Below are 20,631 nucleotides of genomic sequence, written 5' to 3'. Positions count from 1 at the left end.
CTTAGGATTCAAAACTTGCAAGCTGTCTTTAGAAGCACTTTACTGACTTAGCATTGCTTTAAAAATGGTTCGACCAACTAACCAAAACGCAAGGCATCGAAAATCAACGAAAGCAAGTAAGTTCTAATTGATTTATCTCTGCCGTACTTTTATAAAAAACAGTTTTGCTCTTCATGTACAAATGATCGAACGTATATCAATATAAAATATTTAGGTCAATATTTAACCAGTCTATAAGTTGTCACAAAAGAGTGTTTTGAACAAACATAATAAGAAGCTCTTATTAAGAGGTACATTAGAGGTCTATACCTATTTAAATAGTATAGCGTCTGTAAATAGCTCTTAGTCTTGAGTGACACTAATTGTTTGTGCAAGGTAGACCGATTCCTGTCAGCTGTTACTGGCCAGACACTGTTAAAGTGTAACATGGTTCACCACTTATATCATTGATGTTATAGTAGGGCTGTAGCTTTACAGTTAAACATATGGCAAAGCAAATGCAATGTTTAGCCATGATCAATTAAGGAGCAGAGGTTCTAAAGTTGCAATTACCAATGATGATAATGTTGAGTATGGTAAGGTTTAGGGTTGGTTTATTTTAAATAAAAAAGGTTTGATGTAAAAACAAATATTTCTAGTATTTGTATTTAATATATACTATGAAAATTTCAATTTCTTTTAAATCAATCAGTGACTTTATTTTGCAAAAAATATAACAATTTTGTATCTGATTTTTTTGTGCTAAACAGTCCAGTGCTTTTCAACCTTTACAATTTCCATCCGCACTTTTTTATTTTTGAAGATTGCCATCCATACTTTTTTATTTCGGAAAATTTCCATCCGCACGAAACAAGCTCACTAAGTTTACAACCTTTAGTTTTATTTGTGAAATAGCAAAGAAAGGGTTTGTGTATTAAAACCGTGTGCCTAAGCCTTGATCGATATAAAATAGATAGCTTAAGCTGCAATGAACCACTATACGAGACTATATTACTGTACCTGTATCGCACAAGTGGGCGCACCAGCTTGTTTGATTACATAATAAAAAATAATAACAAACACCATTTTCATCCGCATTACAATTTTTGTTTGTTTGCACAAGTGCGTATCATCCCACGGGTTGAAAAGCACTGCTCTAGTGATTAAAACAAAATCATTTAATTATTTAGCTGATTGTTAATTTTTTATGTTTTAGATGAGTCTGCCAACCAGGATCAATCTTCCCCTGGCAAGGTTTGTACAAAACAGTGTGAAGCCATACCGGATCTAAATTACTATATTACTTTTATCTTTTTTTGAATTACAAACTTTATAAAATGCTTGCAGTAGTATTTAAGAAGCCAACATTATTTAAGATTTTGCTGTTTTAATCTATTGCTGTTTAGGCTGCAACCCCTGGAAAATCAGCCTCCTCATCATCAATATTAATTGTTTTATTTGTCATGGTCGCTATAACATGGGGGATTGCTGTAACGGCTTATCTTGGACTGGTTGACTACAGAACTTTAATGGGTCAGTGTTTTTTCATGAATTCTAGACATAAAGCCAAAATTGGAACAAAATCATTGTCAGAATGTGAAACACTGTTTGGAATAAGCCCATAAAAGAAGTACCTGATAGTCATTATAGCTTCTTAGTCATAATAAGTCCTAAACTCGTTCATCAACTGCTTTAGGTGTTCTATTGTCCACAGGCTTTATTCTGATGAATTTAGGACTTATTTTGACAGGTTTAGGTCTTATTCAGACAATTTTGGGATTTTTTTAATGGATATGCTGCATACTATGTTAAATTGTCTTGGTCTTACTACAATGGTATACTTTAGATATTGTTGTTTTGTAGGTCTTGTTGTGTGATCCCGTTTTTATGTCACTTTATATTTCAATTTATCTGTCTTTCCTAATTAAAAACAACAAACAACTTCTAAAAAGCCGTCACTTTTGTGTAATTTAATAACTATTAGTTGTTGTGTTGTTTTTATTTCAAGAATAAATATAGCATCAACAACAAATGACTTGTAGCTGAATTTATTTAAAAAATGTCATCCATATGTACAACAACTGTATTTCTCTTATCTTTGTTTAACCAACAAAAACATTTATTGTGATGATTGAACTAAAGAGATATTTAGCATGTTTAATTTTACTTGTATTTATTCTCTGCATTACATATCTTCTACAGCAAAATGGATATACTGGTGTAAATAACTTAAACATAATATGAATGTTTACTCATTGTTCAAACAGTTATCTAAAATTGACCTAAATCTTTCTTGTTTGTATGCAAATTCTATAGATCGTAGTTCTTCTTTATCTTCGGCTGATGTTTCATCATCTCTCTGTCTCCTTAATCCTGTGCAGTACAACTTCTTTTACCATCCTCTTCGAACTCTTGCAGACATTTTGATTTTTATTGATGATGCATTTTATAGCCTCTTTCAGTTTAAAGGTTATTTATTTATTATCGACAACCCTGATAACATTTGGTTCCCTAAGAATGTTCTTTTTTTGTTGTAAATTTTGTTTGTAACTCTTGCCTCTTTTGACTTAATTTTCTAATTTCCTACTTTGAAATACCTTTGGTAGTTTTATTACTTTAGTATAAAAATTACCTCACACATTGGCAAATAACAGCTGATATCTTCTTCTGTTTTTCTATCTCTCTTATTTCTTCCAGCTCAAATGAATTACATCGATAAGAGACGTACAGTTGCCTTGAGTTCACCAGTTGACAAGACATGCCATAGTATGTTAGACAAGATATAATATTTGTGAAACACTCTGCAAACATTTGAAACAAATTAGAATTGTTGTTGAACAGTTAAACACTGTATTCAGAATAAACAAATGTTCAGAATCGAAATTAACCAGTTACCCTGAATTGAAGAATCTTTTCCTTTCCTTCACTGATCAAACTTCTTGTATAAAATTGATTGTCAAACAAACCTTACCCGTCAATTCAATAAATGAATTGTTGAGTTCTTAAATTCTGCAAAATAGTTAAGACCCCTTATGTCCTTTAGAACACAACAAAAGCAAGTTTGGGTTTATTACTCCACTTTAGTAATATAATCACGTAGGTTTATTCATCAGGAAATATGTTTGTCAACTTTATGATGGGTGGATGTCATTTGTTTCTTCTTAACTGTACAGTTAATCCAATCTTATAATCTTTTTTAGGTTGGAAGGAAGATATACATGTAAAAACGAAAAGTGCACCATCTGATCAAGGTAATGTATTTCATAGTGTTTACCTAATAAATTATAATAAATGATTTTACTTTTGTTTACACTTTTTAGCTGATTTTACATCACAACAAAAAGTGCCAGAGCCTAAAATTGTAAGTACGGTTCTTTTTAGCTATTTATTTTATGCCATTTGTAAAACCTAATTTGATTATTTTAGATTCCTTCTGAAGAAAAACAAGATGGTGTTGACAAAAGTAAAGGTAGTAGTTGCTTTTTTAAACAAAAGATCATACCTACTAATATAAAATATTTTTAAGTAATATTTCGTCACTTTTTTATTATTATATATATATTATTGTTAATTTTAGATCAACAATCTACAAAAAAGGACACAACAACAAAACAGGTTGGTGTTATTGTGATACTATATTCTATTGTTCTAATAAAGAAATTACACAAAAAACAATTGAAAGTTAAATATTATTATTCTTTAGCCTGCAAAGAAAGGAAATAAACAGGAGAAGAAGAAAAGCACAGGTATGTTAATTTAGTTTATTTCTATTGGTTTACTCAAATTGTTTGCTGAATTATCTGTTTTTTTGGATTAAAAAAAAATACAAAACGATAAACAAAGCGGATACAAGTATTATTCAAAAAGTTTTTATTTTATGAATTATTGCTGTATGGCCTACACCAAAGGTCACCAAACTTTAGTTTAGAAATAGCCGAATACCTTTAATGACTGGAAATTGCGGGCCCAATAGCTGTACAAATTGGAGATTGCGGGCCAGAAATAAAATTATCTCTTTATCTTATTTGATCGAATTATTATAAAGGAACAGATAAAATAAATATGTGTTAAATTAATTTGTTGTTTAGTGTAAAATGGCAACCAAATGTAGTTTTGTATCCAGCAAGCGTTTACCTAATGAAGTATTAGTAATCCTGTTTTAATGCGGGCTGCAAGAATAATTATTCTGTGCATTAGGCCATATTTGGTGACCCCTGGCACACACTTTCCTAAACACTTTTCTCAAACTATGTTTTTTCTGTTCTTCTTTCCCTTCTTTTCTCTTTCCCTCTTTTTACCAGATAGATTAAACTCCTCTTCGTTCAACTACGGCAATCACAGTCTTGTGTCGCGTGGTTTTCAACTTACCTGCATCCCTATTTTCAAACCTTTCAAGCGACAATCTTTGTTCAAACGACAAACATTGGAAAGCAAAATTATTCAGAAAATTAATGAGTTTAAATCTAATATTTCCGATGCTATGAGATGCACAAATCAAACTCTTGACATAAAGGATCAGACTCTGACTCTAAATCTGAAATCTAAGTCTTCAATCTACCGAAAGGTTCCCGGAATATTATATCTAAATCGTCGAATAACCCAAAGCTCACCACTTGAGAAATGCAACATATCAACAAAATTTTACACTTTATCCGCATTGCAAATAGCAAGGCTTGCTTCACCACCAGTTTTTAACCCAAGAAGATTTTCCTTGCAATGTTTTGTTAAACTTAATCGCACAGCAATATCTCAAAGTATACAGAGAAAGTTGACAAAGCTGTATGCCAAGTTTAAATTTCTGTATCGGCGGACAGTCATTATAGCTTTCAATCGAGAAAGTTTCAAACATTTAAGACAATTAAGATTTTTCCGCATTTTTGTTAGAACTAATCCACTTCAAAAACATAATTTTGAAACAAATTTAAAGGTTTTGTCACGGTATTTTGCTCCAAACTTTCTAACTAACCGCAACAAGACAAACATGACTTCTTCAAAAACATTAAGACAAATCAGTGTTTTGGTTAGGCGAATAGTAAACATGCAACCTGCAATTCCAAGTCTTTATTTTTGTGTGAGACTATTTGAAAGAACAGGCCAACACTTTGTGTTAAACCGCGTTAAGGATCTTCTAACAGAAAATGACAAAAAAATTGTCTGGGGAAAACTACGAGCAACAAAACTACCAGAATTGACCAGAAAAAATACAAAAAGTTTGATTAAAGGATTTAATTTGAACAAACCAGTTGGAAAAATTACCAAGAAATCAACCACAAAAACACTTGTCATCAATAAGTCAACACAAAAAATGAATAGAGGAGGTTGGCACTATACTCAAAAGACAACTGGACTGCGATCTATTAACAAACTGCAACAATCAAGAGAAAATCACTCACCTCTGCTGAAATTTAAGAGATTCAATCATGTTGATATAACAGTAAATGATGAAAAACCAAAGAAAAGTGTAATAAATTTAATTAATAAAATGATAAACAGAATAAAAGAAAAGTTAACAGCAAACAAGTCCATAAAAGAGTTTGTAAAAAATCAACAAATAACATTGTCAAGCCCTTCTAGAGATAAGCACAAAAAATCTTTGGATTCAAATAAAAGGCCGACTGGCAAAGCTTTTACCACTATAAATAAATCGTTAAAAGGTCACCTGCTTAGTCAACAAAATCCAACTGCAAAAACAGCAGTGCAAAGTTTTCTATCAGAAAAACCTTATAGAAAATTTTTGTTGAAGCCAGTCATACGTGAAGTTGTTTTCATTGAAGTTTTAGGAAGAAGTTTCCACAAAAATAGGATTGAAATCTCTTGTAACACTGTAAACCATCTGGACTGGGACCACCGTTTTGCAAACAGCTTAATTTTACAAAGCCTTTCACAACTCTGCAAAGAAATTCTGCATACACTCAATGTTGTTGCAAGTATATTATCAAAGCTTGTTGTTAAGTTACAATCACAAAATGTTGGTGAGCAACATAAAAATCCTGTAAATGGAGCTTCCAGTCGATGTCAAAAAATTTCTTCCAATGTTGCACATTACAGTGCTCACATATGCAACAAAATAGCACAGATTTTGTCAACGGAAACAAGCAATAGCTTTCGTACAAGTGTTTTTGTCACAATTTTTATGATATTTATTTACCAGGGATTAGTGCTGCTTGTTCACTTTGTATTTAAAGTTCCTGATATATAAATAATCTGAATTTACAACTCAAATGGTGTCTATGTATTATGTGAATTTGTTTTTGTGTTTACATTTTGTCTCCCATACACATACTCTACATGTAAATCTTTGTTCACTACATGTAAATCTTTGTTTAAATCTTAGTGAAAGTGATACAATTTGATTCGCACTGTTTTTGAAGGTTAGTGGCCCGTGTTGCATGTTGTTACATGTCTTGTTAACTATGAAGGTTATATGTTTTACAGTGTGACATGTGAAAAAATGAAAGATATTTTAAATCGCATTTTTGTTGAACTCTGCAATAAACACTAAATCTTGATTGTTATATTTCATTTCTAAAGATAAACAAATCTTGAGAACTTGTGCCTTTGTATATCCTACTAAAAATAACTTTGTTACACATTTTTAACTTATTTTGCATCAATGTATTACCCTGTATTATTGCAAATTAAAAAAGGCAATATCTTAATAGTTCAAATAATTGAGATTTTGACGACATTAAAGCATAACTAATAAATTCAAATTGTTAAATGGATAACAATAATATTCAAATTTGTTTATATTGTGTTTAGTAGTCCCTAACCTAAGACAACGATTTTCAGTAAATATACTGGTTGTTACCTATGCGAAAAACAAAAAGACATGTAAAATAGCAAAATGTATTATTAAATACCTGATTTCATACAGATTTTCTGGCATCTATTCTAATTCATTGACATATATTACAGCTTGTTAACCTTCTGTTAATGAATACTGGCATTACAGTCATATAGGAAGGGTTTATTTACTAACTAACAAGCATTACCGGTGGCTATAGCCCCCTACAATTTAATTTTGTCCACTGTGCTGGTTGTTTTAACACAAACTTACATTCATGAAAGAGTTCTTTATCTTCAAGGTATTGCACCGCTAAATAATTGATATTTAATTCATCTAAGTACACTATTCACCACAACTGTAATTTTGTTCACACTGTTGATTGGTTTATCACAAACTTTTATTCTTGAATGAGATCTTGGTACCTTTTTAAGCTTCAAGAGATGACAGGCCCTAAACTATTGGTATTTAATTACTTATCACTAGGGCGATTATATATTGACTATTTGAAAAAATCTATAGTCAGCTTTTTGAAATTGTCGTTCAGTTAAAATTAAAAAAAAAATAGTTTTGAGATATATTCAGTGACATTTTAACTGTATTGTATCTTCATTAGAACAATATACGGTATATGCTAGCTGGCAGAATTAACCACCCAGGTCTAGTCTATCCCATAAGGTTCAGCTCGAATTCGTTTCTGCATTATATAGTTTTTATCTCTGATTTTGACAAACGTATTGTCTTTTTTGCTTGTGATTTGCAATTATCCCATTTCCTATTTTGTTAACTAGATCTTATGCTGTTTAAATCAATGTATTTCTAATAGGTCCAAATTTTGTTAAAAAAATATATTCTTAGGACAAAATTTTAACCTTAAAATTTTTCATTTTTTAGGTAAAAAATATTTGCCCTACTTATCATCAAGAATTAGGCCAGATTGTATAGTAATAACCTAAATTGTTGAACCAGCAGCAAAAAAGAAGAAGCTTGAAGATAATCCATACACCTCTAAAAAGGATATTCCAATCCTTAAAGAACTGGAAGCGGGGGATGTCCTTATCAAAAAGAAAAAGGCCAAAGAGGCAGAAACCCATTTTCGAAAGTTAATCAAGAGCCACCCAGTCAGTCCGAGGGCTAGGTCTGAATTGTTTTTTTTTTAATAGGTATTTTTGATGCGATACATAACTCTTCATAAAAGGGCCATTAGGCAAAAAAGCAACACATTTGGACCAAACCAATTAAAAATAACCCTCATTTCTGTTGAGCTGAGAAGTTAATTTGTTTGTGTAAAGAAACAATCAGTCAAAAGTGTTGTGCAATTTATTTATTTATCAAAATTTCTAAGAGACAGCCACTCCAATCAATATTATAGGATTGGCTAATAAAAATATTTCTTTTTAAAAAAATAACTTAGTTTGTTTGATAAAAATTTTGTAAAATCAAAGTGCAAAAGGTAACCCTATGTTTATTATACATGAATAGACTGGCATTTTCTTCTTGCTATTATTATTATATGTCCAAACAAATAAGCAATACTAAATGCAAGCTATTCCGTCACTTTTTTCTAAATATATTGTTAGTTAACTGTATATTATATATAGGTTTGGATTGGCCGAGGCTTTAAATGAATTGTCACAACAATTAAAAAGCAATGAAGTACTTCAAAGTTGCATACAAGCATATGATGAAGTAAGAGCCATATTATTGATGGTTATCAAATTAAAAAAAAAATAATTCTGTTATATCAAGATTAGGTCTTTTACATGTTGGGGTGTTATATTGTATTTATTTTATTCAGGTTTCACAAATCCCAAACTGTCCAGATAATTTGAAGATAAAAGCTTTGCTTACCAAAGCTGATAGACAAAGCTTTTTAGGTGAGCAAAACTATTAAATATTGGGTAAACACTAAACAGAGATTTCAGTTTATGTTAGTTAGGTCCAATATTTTAGTTCTTAAAAAGTAATAAGTTTGATATAAAAACTATATGTATATTTCGCTTATTCAGTGAATCATAATAATTAAAATAATTCTTACGGATTCTTTTTGGAGTTATTACCATTTATAAAAACATTTTTTTACCATGCAAGTACATCTACCATGAATAATTGTTGTTTTTTCTACCAAGGTCACGTAAAAGGTTCTCTTCAAACTCTTAGCAAACTTGCAAGGGAATTTCCTAAGGAAATAAAAGTTTTAAATCAACTTGGTGTTAGCTGGCTGTTGGTCGGAAAAACTGAAAAAGCTCGCAACATCTATGAACAGGTTAGTATGACTTTATCAAACAAAATCCTATGAAAACAAATAGTTGCCGGCAGTAATACAGCCTCTCAGCTATTAGTTTTATAAGCTAACGACTTATTTTATAGATTTTACAATGATACAAACATTTTTTCTACCGAAATTCACAGAACATACCAGATTATGTTTATTGTTTTAGTCACATGTGTTAATACAAGGTTTTGATGATATCAAGCGAGCTTCATTTTGTTCAAATATTTGTTTTATTTCGAAATCAGGGTTTACTATGGATGCTGCCCGAAGATTAATTTTTTCATCCCGCTGAATATTTTCCTAATGAACATAAAACGCGATTGAAATAAAATTAAAACGAACGACAATTTCACAGTGCTAACTATAGATTTTGTTAAGCAGAAGTTTATAAAGATCGACATAAAAAATCTATATACGGCCTCCGATCGTCAGGTATTACCGTTATCGAGCCCTAAAAAACATTTCGTACTACCTGATCTATGTTATCAAGTGGATCCAGCTGATCGATTAGAATGGTAAAAAGTCCAAATTTGTCCATACGCATCGCACATTGTAAAAAGTCCTACGTATTCAATATTTGTATCAGGGCTGCGGAGTCGGTTAAAAATAACCCGAGTCCAACTCGCCCAAAAAAATAAACCCGAGTCCGGCACTGACTTTACCGCCTGTATTTCGACAATTTACGTACCTAAAATAACGTGGATATTTAGCAATCCACTTATAGGGGTGTCGTATAATTTATTCACTCATGATACATTGGAAAATATTCCACCAAATGCTATTCCACCTTTACAATTTCCAGTTGGCGGCCATATCAGTTTTAAACTTGCTACTGCGCATGTCGGACTCTGGTAGTTTTACATGGTCTTACTCGAGTCCCGAGTCCGACTCCAGCAAAACAAACCGACTCCTCGAGTCCCGAGCCCGACTCCGACTCCACAGCCCTGATTTGTATGAACAATCCAAACGGTCTTGTGGTGCAAGAAAACGTTATTTTACTAACCTTTGGTTTGTTTAATAATGTTTCCCAGGAGAGATTTTGCGCAGTGGAAATGACTTAACAAAAACCCTCTTAATAATAGTGTTTTTTAAAGATTTTTTTAATCCCTTTACATTTTTAAAATCAAAGTATGATTTGCTTGCTACATGCTGTTTTCAGGGATAGTTGTTTGTTTCGGAGCAAATTACTTAACGAATCATGAGGGTCGATGGTATTACAGCAGCTCTAGTTAGTGTTGAGCACATAACTACTTTCCAATGGTCTATCCACGCATGTAAATAAACACGGTGATTTGCCGTTTAGGAACTCTACCGAAATAGTAAGGCAGTTAAATTAAGGAAAAACAATTTGGTAGGAAGGAAATTCGCATACTGTGTGTCGCCATTTTGGCGGATGTTATTTCGCCCGGGTGCGTTCCTCATGGCCAACACTTGCCAGTCTGGCGAAGGCGAATTTTATTTTAATGCCATAAACAAGTCAAGTCATTTGTGAAATAACCTATGCCTAAGTCGAGTATTTTCCAAAAAAAACAAGTCAAATCCCAATTAAAGTCGCTAGTTTGCTAACAAGGCCCAGTCAAATCATTATTAGAGCAAGTCAACTCCAAGTCAAATCACTGATATAAAAATAAAACGATAAACAAATCAAAGTTAACTCGGCCGATTATTACGAGCAATATCTCAATTAGGAAATACCAAAAAATACTAAACACACCCGGCAACCTCGCTAGTTAACGCGTTATCATCGACCGCCTGTTGTTTCACAGGTGCTCCTTCTGAAACCCGACGACGGGTTTGCACAGACCCACCTTGGCTTCATCGTAAAGACCGTCGACAAAGATTGGGAACGCGGCGCCGAGCTTTTGGGCCGCGGCGTCGGGTCCATGGACAAGGGGACCCAGGCCGGAAAGTTTTACTTTCATCTCGGCGACGCCCTGCACAGGATAAACAAAACGAAAGAGGTACCGGCAGTCAGACTTGGACAAGTTAGCATTTCTGATTGGCTAATTTAAAAAAAGCAGAGCAAAGTGCGGCTAATAAGGCTTGTGTTCTCTAATTGTATTTCTAATCTAAGCCTGGTTTTACCAAAAAGGCTACTTTGTCCAACGGTTTTTGGGGTGTTTTAATCGAAACAAAGAATTGTAAATATTTTAATAGGTAAGAATTTTCTAAAAAAGCTTACGATGTGTTAAAAATGCCAATCTTGCCAAAGTAGCATTTGCTATCCACATTGTTTAAGAATAAATTGCGATTTAATTGGGTTCAAATTAATTATAAAAAGCCCAAACAAATCTAGTTGTTCAAGGCCGTCAACTATGACCTGCTGCTGCCGACCTGGCGGCAAATCTAGACAGGTACAACTTTTGCTGGAGGACAGCCTCAACACCGATGACTTTCTGAGTCAAGTTGTTTGTTTAATATGTTTTACACATGACACAGTTATTTAATGGACGCCCAGTTTGCTGCATGTCACCCAGTAGTATGCTGAGAATTCACCCAAAAATATACTGAGCATTCACCTTTCCATAAATGCTTCGCCGGGCGAGTAACAATTGTTGTTTCCGATCTTAGTTTACACAAATGAGATCTAGAAAAAAATCTTCATAATTCATAGCTTTGAGGAACAGATGCGGCACACTTACGTGAAGGGTTGTGACTTTTTTTAAAGGTCACATTTCAGGCGAAACGAAAAAGGCTACCCGTCAATACTCAAAAGAAACAAATTTGCAAAATTACCGCTAAAAAGGAAGTGATCTATTTAAAAAAATATATCACTTACCAAGGGCAACAGATAAGTTTAAAAAATACAGGTTTTTCAGTGGAATTCCACTATGGGATATGGGGCGGGCTAAAACCATACAGATGTTGGCATTTTGTATACCTCTGATTTACAGCATACGCGCTAAAATATTAATTGAAGGTAAAATATCAACCTGGCCATTGTTGCTCAGCAAGTTCTTGAATATCTATAAACAACGTAGCTGTCTATTTAAGGCCGAAGAAGTTTACGAACTCGGAGCGCAGCGAGGGATGTTTAAATCCAAGTACCAGCGCTCTCTGTACAACGTTGACCATCTCAAGTCGAGGCCGTTCTGGACAGCAAAGCAGGCGGGAACGCAGGATTACGTTAGGGTGAGGGGCTTTAAGTTCCTATAATGGGGAAGCTTATTTAACGCAGTTTCTTTCAACCTAAATCAATAAGTACCAAGGTGTGTTTACATCAGGGGTGTCCAACTCAAACATGCCGGCGTGCCAATTTTTATCCTACAACTTCTTCCCGTGCCAAAGTTTAGTATTTCTAATAATAAAAGCGTTTTTTACAAATAATAAAAACGTGTAGTTAGCAGTGCGCTTTACTGCATCTAAATGTCCGTCGGTGAGCTGGTTTTGCTTTCTTGTTTCTTCACATAATTTTATAGTTATTTGAATGCTAGCCTCCACTACAATATAATGTTATAGTATTAGAAGTAATTGTTAGTTGTCGTGATTGCAGCGATTGTTTTATATTGTGAATAAACAAAGGCAATTTACTGTATAAAAAAAATTAGATATTTTTTTTAATTTAGGGGGGCTTGCGTGCCATTTTTTATTTGGTGGCGTGCCACATTTGGCACGCGTGCCGCTTGTTGGACACCCCTGGTTTACATAGTCGTTTATATGCATATAGCACATGCAGCTCGTTAGCATGAATTGAAATCTCTTTGCTAATTTTCTTTGCATTTTTAAAAGTGTTTTTTGTCTTGTGTTATGCCGAATGTTTTTATGTTAGCGATGTCCGATAATATCGGATCGTAACCGATAGTCGATCCGATACAAAAGTAATATTAGAACTTCAGCTGTGATTTACAATCCAAATCCGCTATTTTTACCTTGAACGGCAAATTTATCTAATATTTGTAGGTGGAGAACTGGAGGTAATTAAACTTATTCACGCTAAACCTAATAACCTGAAAAATTACCTTTGAACGCCTGAATTTCATGTATTTTGCTTGTTTGAGTACATTCCGTTAAATTCACTTTTAATGCATTTGTTGCCATAGAAACTTGAACAAAACTGGAAAACGATCCGGGACGAGGCACTCCGGGTGATGGATGTCAAGAAGGGACTCTTTTTGGGAGAAGACGAAAGTCTAAAGGACACTGGGGAGTGGAGGCAATTCACTTTGTTCGCAAGGGGTAAGTCTGTCTGTCTATTACCAATTGATTTTTGTGTAGGTATTTCTAGAGATAGACCGATATATTGGTTTACTGATAATATCGGCCGATATTTGGCTTTTACCGATATATCGGTATCGATAAATGTAGGCCTATACTTTGACCAATATTTTAATACAAAAATATGATATAATTTTTCCTGTACAACAAACAACTTACCCATTTGTAGATAAAAAAATTGGATTTTAGCATCACGAGGTAATATGCAAAATTATAGTTTAATAATTAATAAAGGTATATAAACTAAAATGTTATTTGATTTTATTTTGAAATAATTCAAGTTTTGAACATTTCCCAGGTATATAAAAACAATCGGTATCTGTCGACAACATTGTAAAAAATCGGGTATCAAAAAAGTGATATCGGTCGATCTCTAGTTATTTCTTGGACTTAATATAACCCAAACATGCTTTGCTTGCAACGCTTCTATGGCAGGAGAGAAAACACCAGAATGCACACGGGTTCCCAAGACCTGCGCCCTCGTGGAGAAAATGGTCAACGCAAAAGGCTGCAAAAGGGGGCAGATTAAATACAGGTGTGCTCTAAGACTCTAACTCTAGTAAATATAACATTAGTATGGAAGTGTCCCTTAAGTAGGATTGGAACACACAATATGACCTAAAAAGCAACAATAGCTAAAGCAGAAAAATCTATAAAACCATAGTATTAAGACCAACGACATAATACAGCCAAATACGCAGTAATATGCAGTACAGCATAATAATAAAATCGTCTGAATAAGGCCTATAATTCATCGTATTTATATATATCCATATTCATCGGAATAAGTCCTAAATTCAATTCATCGGAAGAAGGCCTAAATGGCCAAAATAACGCCTGAACCTATGGGTAGAGGGTATAGGACGATCGGGGGCAATCGGTCTGGCATAGGCCGTTTTGGTGACCACGTTTGGACGCCCTTAGGGCAGGGCGCCGCTGTTTTGGCACCGGATTTTTGGCACTGTTTGGGGTTATTGGAAAATGGGTTAGTGCTGAATTTATTAAGGGAGTTAGTGATGTACTTAGGGGTGGTGTTGGGGATTAGTTAAAGTGTTGTTTGGGCCTAATTCTGACCTTTTAGGTTTTATTTCGAGGGATTTAGGACTTATTCCGATTTAGACGGTACTAATTACATTAGGTATTAGTCCTGTTTTGGCCTTATTCCGAATTGTCTTTTATTTTGACGTTGGTGTTGTTCTTATCTCGGTCTTATGGCTGGAGTCCGTAGGATTGTCACGATATTATTATTTGTCATATTTTTAACCGACAGTAAACCTTATAACCCGGCCAATTCACTGCCTTTTTCTAAGATTTGTGTTTTTAGTTTTGAGAATAGTGTCTTGCTATATCTGTAAACGTTTGTTGTAGCTTTATTTCTAAGAGTTTTTTAACTACTTATTTGATGATATGTTTAAATATGCTCATTATAGGCTTTTTTAGTTTTTTTTTTAAATTGGTTGAAAGGTTAACCACCGAGTCGTGCGTTTTTGTCCTGTTTTATTTTATAAGCAAGGATGCGATATGCAAAAGCACACGACTAATTGATGCTTATAAAAGGATGATATAGCGTTTTTTTTATCGAGGTGTCCTAAAAAGACGTATGCTAAATTCCTAACTCCTGCATTACGTGTATCAGCTTAGCTAGTAAATATAGACCGATTGCTTGTTTAATATTTTATATTAAAGCTAATACGCTTCAGATTCTTTAATTATCCCTAAGCTTGCGTTGCCGATACACGAATTAAAAAAACAATCATGCTTTTGCAGGCTTGACTAAGTAGCACTAAAAATAGGAATTTATAATTACATCTGCGAACAACTTAGGTGGTTGAAAATGCAACTTCTCCCAACAGCATTTTATTCCAAATAAAACGAGAGTGGCTACTCGAGTACTCGTGCAAACGATCAAAAGACAATGACCCGAAAAAACAGCAGCCCAAGAATAAAATAAGCTCCCCCTATACCAGTGTGTACTATTGTTGCAGTGTCATGATGCCTGGGACTCACGTGTGGCCGCACACAGGCCCCACCAACTGCCGACTGCGAATGCACCTGGGGCTAGTTATACCCACCACCGGGGACGGAGCAAGGCTACGCTGCGCTGACGAGTACAGGTGAGTGCCTGCATCTCTGGGTGATCTCAAACATACTACTAATTAACCTAGTGAGGTTTATTTATGGCTATTCAATTGCAAAACAATGCAAAAAAAGAAGAAAAAAAATTTTTTCAGGGGAAGGACAATTTATTTTTTCAAACATTTTAGCCCAAATCTGAATTTTCAAATTGACGTAGCACGGTCAATACTAAACCAAACGTGCTCAGATTTGGTTTGTGGGTTTTTTAGAGGCAACCTAACAATTCCAGGGGGTCCCCACTGAAATTTGACAAAAAAGTGTTTTTTTGAACAACCCTACTGTATATAGCTCTTATGAGCTGCTAGGTTACAAATATTTCAGGATTCAGCAATAAACATTTACTTTTGAACTGTTAATTTACCCGACTCTGTCCAATTTTGTGAGTTAACTAACTCTTTCCGTTTTCAACCACATAACTTTGTTCAACGAAATTCAGCGCATTAAGCATATTAAATCCGAAACATCGTAAATCGCTTGGAAGTAGAGCATGGCGGTTATGCTTATGCAAAGTGGAGCCGCTTAAACAAATTGTGTTCGTTTGTGTGCTAAATTCAAATTCATAATTTAAATAAAAAATCATTTTGGTGCACACATGTAGCTACAGTTCTCTGGAAATGTGTATAATTTACGCATATTTGATCGTGTTGATTTGTTCCAGGATTACTCAAAATATTTTTATTCCTATCTAAAAACAAAACGGGGTCGCAATGTGAATTCTGATTCCATCTTCAATTGGGGCCGCTTGTTAAAAAGAGCAGACCACTGATCTCAAACATCCTTCTAATTAACCTAGTTTCCCTGATCAAGCCAGACACGAACAAACCTCTACTACCTGCGGGCTAAGGTCGGCCATATGCCCTGGCATAAGTTGGTTTAAATTAAAGCATTGTTGTCTATTCATTTTGATTCTTGGTTTAGGTTGTTAGATAGATTCCTAATTGTAGGCTATTTTAAAACACAAAAAAATCTGCAAAATTCGTAATTTGGTCGAACAGGTTTTGTACTTTGGTGTATTGTTTATTACCAATGTATAAATGAGCATTTGATTTTAAAAGTTTATTGCATATGTAACATACATGCCAGTTTGACACTTGTTAAAATCTTGAATTTCTTTGTGAAAGTAAAGTCGTAAAATGAAGAACGTGGACAAATGTGTGTACAAGTATAACTGAAGAACTTTTCATTGAATATAAAATGTTCATTTCGGTGAACCTGAAATTTAAACAATTGTGGGCCGCCCCGTCTGTTGTAAATTAAATAAGTTTTTGTCCTGGATCTGAAAATTTCCCCTCTCCCCTACTTAAACCGGTTTCCTCTAAAAACATAAGACGAATTAATATAGTTATGATTACCTCATTTTAAAACCAGGTGTACAAAGTTCGGCGAAAATATTTTATAAATCAATTGTTTGACTTGAACTTGACATGCAATTACATTTGACTATTTTTTTATTTTTATTTTTTTACACCCCATATTACCTTTGTGGATGTGTGCTTAAAATAGCTGTGCTTACACGCGAAACCTTTATTGCTTTGCACTTTTATAAATTCGTCGAAATACTTAACTGAGACTGAATGGCAAATCTTTGCTGCCGACTTTTGAACCTTTTAACATCCAGGACGTGGGAAGAAGGCAAGGTGATGATATTCGACGACTCGTTTGAGCACGAAGTTTGGCAGAACGCCCTTACCTACCGCCTCATTCTTATCGTCGATGTTTGGCACCCAGACTTGTCGGAACACGAAAAGCGGTCTCTTACTCCTATATAGATCGTTCGCCGTTTAATCCAGGCGCCGATTTTTTTTTCACCCCGAAATTTTTATAATTTTTAATCCACTTGTTCTGTAATCAGCCGATTTTATAACGTTACCCACTTGTATTTTTTAAATGTTGAAGTGATGTCCGAGTTCGACGCACACTGCCCTCTTGTCCATTGCAGCCGATTCTTTCCGCAGTGTATCCGCATTTTTACTTGCCCAAGCTCGCCTAGCTGCTGTATATTATAGACAACTGAACAGTGGTTCTCGGATTTTTTTCTATATGCCTATACAGAACCTGTACAATTGCCTATACAGAACCTGTACAATTGTAACTTTAATTTATAAGAATAAACTAAACACTGGCACCTTTTTTTCGTACGCAGCCAAAAAAAACCTGTTTATATTTTTTCAAAATCCCTCACACCCTAAAAATGGTAAAATTTCCCGCCTAGTAAGTACTACGTACAATTACTGGTTTAGGATGTGTAGTTGTGCATGTAGTTTATAGTTACGCTCTTCAAATAGTAAAAAGTATCTTCTTTTATTAAGCTTGCGCATTTTTTTACAAAAACACCAAATTCTTGCCTGTTTCTACATCCAACGCACATTTACAACAGTTTACATGATCTAACACAAAAATTGCGATACTGGAGTCAGTGGAGTACTTAGCGAAGCTAACAACGTAGAATAATAGTTAATGTTTTATTTACTAAACATGTTCATCCCACAATCTAATGCTGTTAATTTTGTATCTAATTATTACTGAAAATAAGTACAATGATGAAGTAATTTTACGTTCCTTTTATTACACAATGCTCTTAAATGATCTAATTAGGTGTTATTTCTTGCGATTTCTGTATCTTGCCTGTAATGTACATTTAGCTAGGATCCATCCATTAAACCTTTTTTGTTAATATTTGCATAATCGCTTTTAAATATTCGCTACTTACGAATTGTCTGTATTTCAAAAAAATGTTTCTAGTAATTTTGTGAATAACTTATTTTTGGTATACAGTTTTATTGAATAGGATTAACGCCAGCTATATCTTTCGTTGCAAAAGTGATCCGTATAAACTTTTGTGCTTATTTATTAAATTAAACATCCCATTTTTTTATCATATTAACACCTATTTATAAACGGTTTGCGGAATCTTATTACAGCATATTTTGGATTTGATAATGACCATATATTTATATACTGTATTCATATTATGTAGTTAGCATGTAGCCTAGACGTGATAAAACATGTTTTTTATGGGTGCAAATTTTTATACTTATATTTATACTGAGCTGTAAAGTGCTGAGCTATAAAGTGTCATTATAAAGCAGATGTTAAATCCTTCAGTTTTTCCCAATATTTTCAGGGTATCATTATTTGTATTTAAATGATTCACATTATTTTATTAATGGTCTAAAATTTCGTTCGTAGTTTTTCTTTTAATCATGTTTGACATGCCTTCTAAAGTAATGGAAAGTTGCACTAAAATAAATTGTAACGCCGCCCTTCCAAACGCGTCTTTTTCGAATTATTTATCTGGCTCTTTGTTCCAAGGTTTTTACATTGTTAAAGTAGAAGTATAGTGGAGTTGTTCAAAAAAACACTTTTTTGTCGAATTACAGTGGGAACCCTTGAAATGGCTAGGTTGCGTCTAAAAACCTCACAAACCAAATCTGACCACGTTTGGTTCAGTATTAACCGTGCTACGTCAATTTGAAAATTCAAATATATGGAATAGCTATAAATAAACCTGTTTTACGGTTTAAAAGTGGGTAATAGTCCTGTTATAAATGTCACATTTTAACAACATTTAATAGGTTGTTTTAGGCGAAAAATGTTTTTTATAGCATGTTTTTATGAACTTTAGATTAGTAGTTGTTACAATGCAATGATTACTAAATGTACTTTTTTTTAATTATGGCATCACAGATCATTGTGAGTTGTCACTGGTATAAAATGTGCTGTGCAGTATAACATTATGTTGAACTTTAAGTAGGCTTGATTATTTTCTATTTAAAAATTCAAAAAAATCAAGACATTATGCTGTGGCTAGTATCCACCACATGCAGTGAGGTTGAATTGCCATGGAAAAAGATCTTTAAAGGATCTACACCTGAATATACCTGTTTTCCGACCAATAACTGAAGCACAGTAAAATTAAAGGCTAGTAAACCTCCCACCAAACACGGCAGTACGAATAAACAGTTTGACGCTGATCTGGATATCCTTTTTGATATAGCAAAAGCCAATTTTAAAGAAAAACTTGAAGACTATGCGTCCGTTAAAGATGATCAAAGCCAACGAATATTTGGATGCGAAGATAAGGCTGGCTTTGATTTCCTTAGCAGCAGTGCTGAGGCCAATTTAAGCTCTGTGAGCAAATAAGATTGGGCAAGTACATCCAATATCATAGCAAATCCGCAAACTATTTCCTTAGAAGCGCCAAGACAGCTAACTAAACTGCCATAAGTCATAGCAGCTGCCGATCGCCATAACATCCCAAGGCCATGGCAATGTTAACGATTTTGTTTTGAGTGCCAGCACCACATTAAGTGAAAAATGGTTGACCTTTCCCAGTTACCAACAAACCTCTTCACAGGTGGTGAAGAAGCGTAAGGTTGTCAACGATATTGCTGAACGAGGAGTTAAAATTACTAACTCTTGACACTGAACCAAGTCAAAATGCCAAGTGTGTAGAAAGTACAAGACGCAAAGGGATTGCTACCCGATTTCAGGAATTCCAAACTGACTAGCCAATCTAGTTCTCTATCAATTCAGATGTGATAGGCCTAAGCACAACATAAATACTCTATTCATTACTATAAGATGAAGGTTTCCATATCTGAGTAAAACAAAAAAGCAAATCTGAGCTATGGGAGACCTTGACGAGGTGTATAACAGTTCAGATTTCCTTTTTGACCTTGACGTGGTGTCGAGGCTTTCTACCAAGATTGCCAATCAGCTGCAAAATTAAGCGTGATGATCAACCAACAGTGGTTTCTAAATTATAGCAAAGGAGTATATTGGCAACAAATTCTGCCAATAGCAACTGATAAAAAAATATTTTTAGTTGTAAAATAATGTAGATGCAGCACACTTGACATCAAATCGATAAAGTAAGGCATTTAGTATTCACACAATCATATCAATTAGTTATCTAAAGTTCATAAAACATGATTAAAAGGCCATTTTTCGTATAAAATAATGTGACATTTATACCATGACTATACTCACCTTTAAACTGTAAAACCGGCTCCTATATAGAACTTTTCCATTGCAAGCAATGCAAAAAAGTATAATTTTTTTTTCAAAACTTTCAACCTAAATCTGAATTTTCAAGTTGACGTAGCATGGTTAATACTGAACCAAACGTGCTTAGATTTGGTTTGTTAGTTTCTTTAGACACAACCTAACAATTCCAGAGGGTCCCCACTGAAATTTAACAAAAAAGTGTTTGTTAAACAACCCTTATATAGAGAAA

General features: G+C 33.9%; 1 protein-coding gene across 1 annotated transcript; it reads left to right on the top strand.

The window, feature by feature from the left end:
- The first annotated feature begins 457 nt into the window (after window positions 1-457).
- On the top strand, window positions 458-18,650 carry LOC146136108 (aspartyl/asparaginyl beta-hydroxylase-like). The gene is made up of 21 exons (XM_083396158.1): window positions 458-575; window positions 1,196-1,233; window positions 1,386-1,512; window positions 2,296-2,448; window positions 2,677-2,745; window positions 3,180-3,230; window positions 3,300-3,340; window positions 3,406-3,448; window positions 3,557-3,594; window positions 3,683-3,738; window positions 6,415-6,422; window positions 7,739-7,904; window positions 8,368-8,455; window positions 8,565-8,643; window positions 8,896-9,032; window positions 10,808-11,002; window positions 12,036-12,173; window positions 13,082-13,225; window positions 13,697-13,791; window positions 15,242-15,370; window positions 17,011-18,650. Exons 1-21 carry the CDS (start codon window positions 503-505, stop codon window positions 17,159-17,161), a joined length of 2,019 nt encoding a protein of 672 aa, XP_083252284.1. The 5' UTR covers window positions 458-502; the 3' UTR covers window positions 17,162-18,650.
- The last annotated feature ends 1,981 nt before the right edge of the window (window positions 18,651-20,631 follow it).

This window comes from Ascidiella aspersa, chromosome 8 (genome assembly GCF_963924565.1).
Source record: "Ascidiella aspersa chromosome 8, kaAscAspe10.2, whole genome shotgun sequence".
Lineage (NCBI taxonomy): Eukaryota > Metazoa > Chordata > Ascidiacea > Phlebobranchia > Ascidiidae > Ascidiella > Ascidiella aspersa.
This window is presented reverse-complemented; position numbering and strand designations above follow the sequence as displayed.

Coding starts and splice junctions, on each gene's coding strand:
- LOC146136108 (XM_083396158.1), top strand. CDS start 503: ATGTTTAGCCATGATCAATTAAGGAGCAGAGGTTCTAAAGTTGCAATT. Junction 3,231..3,299: donor AAGTGCACCATCTGATCAAG/GTAATGTATTTC, acceptor TACACTTTTTAG/CTGATTTTACATCACAACAA. Junction 13,226..13,696: donor TGTTCGCAAGGGGTAAGTCT/GTCTGTCTATTA, acceptor ATGGCAGGAGAG/AAAACACCAGAATGCACACG.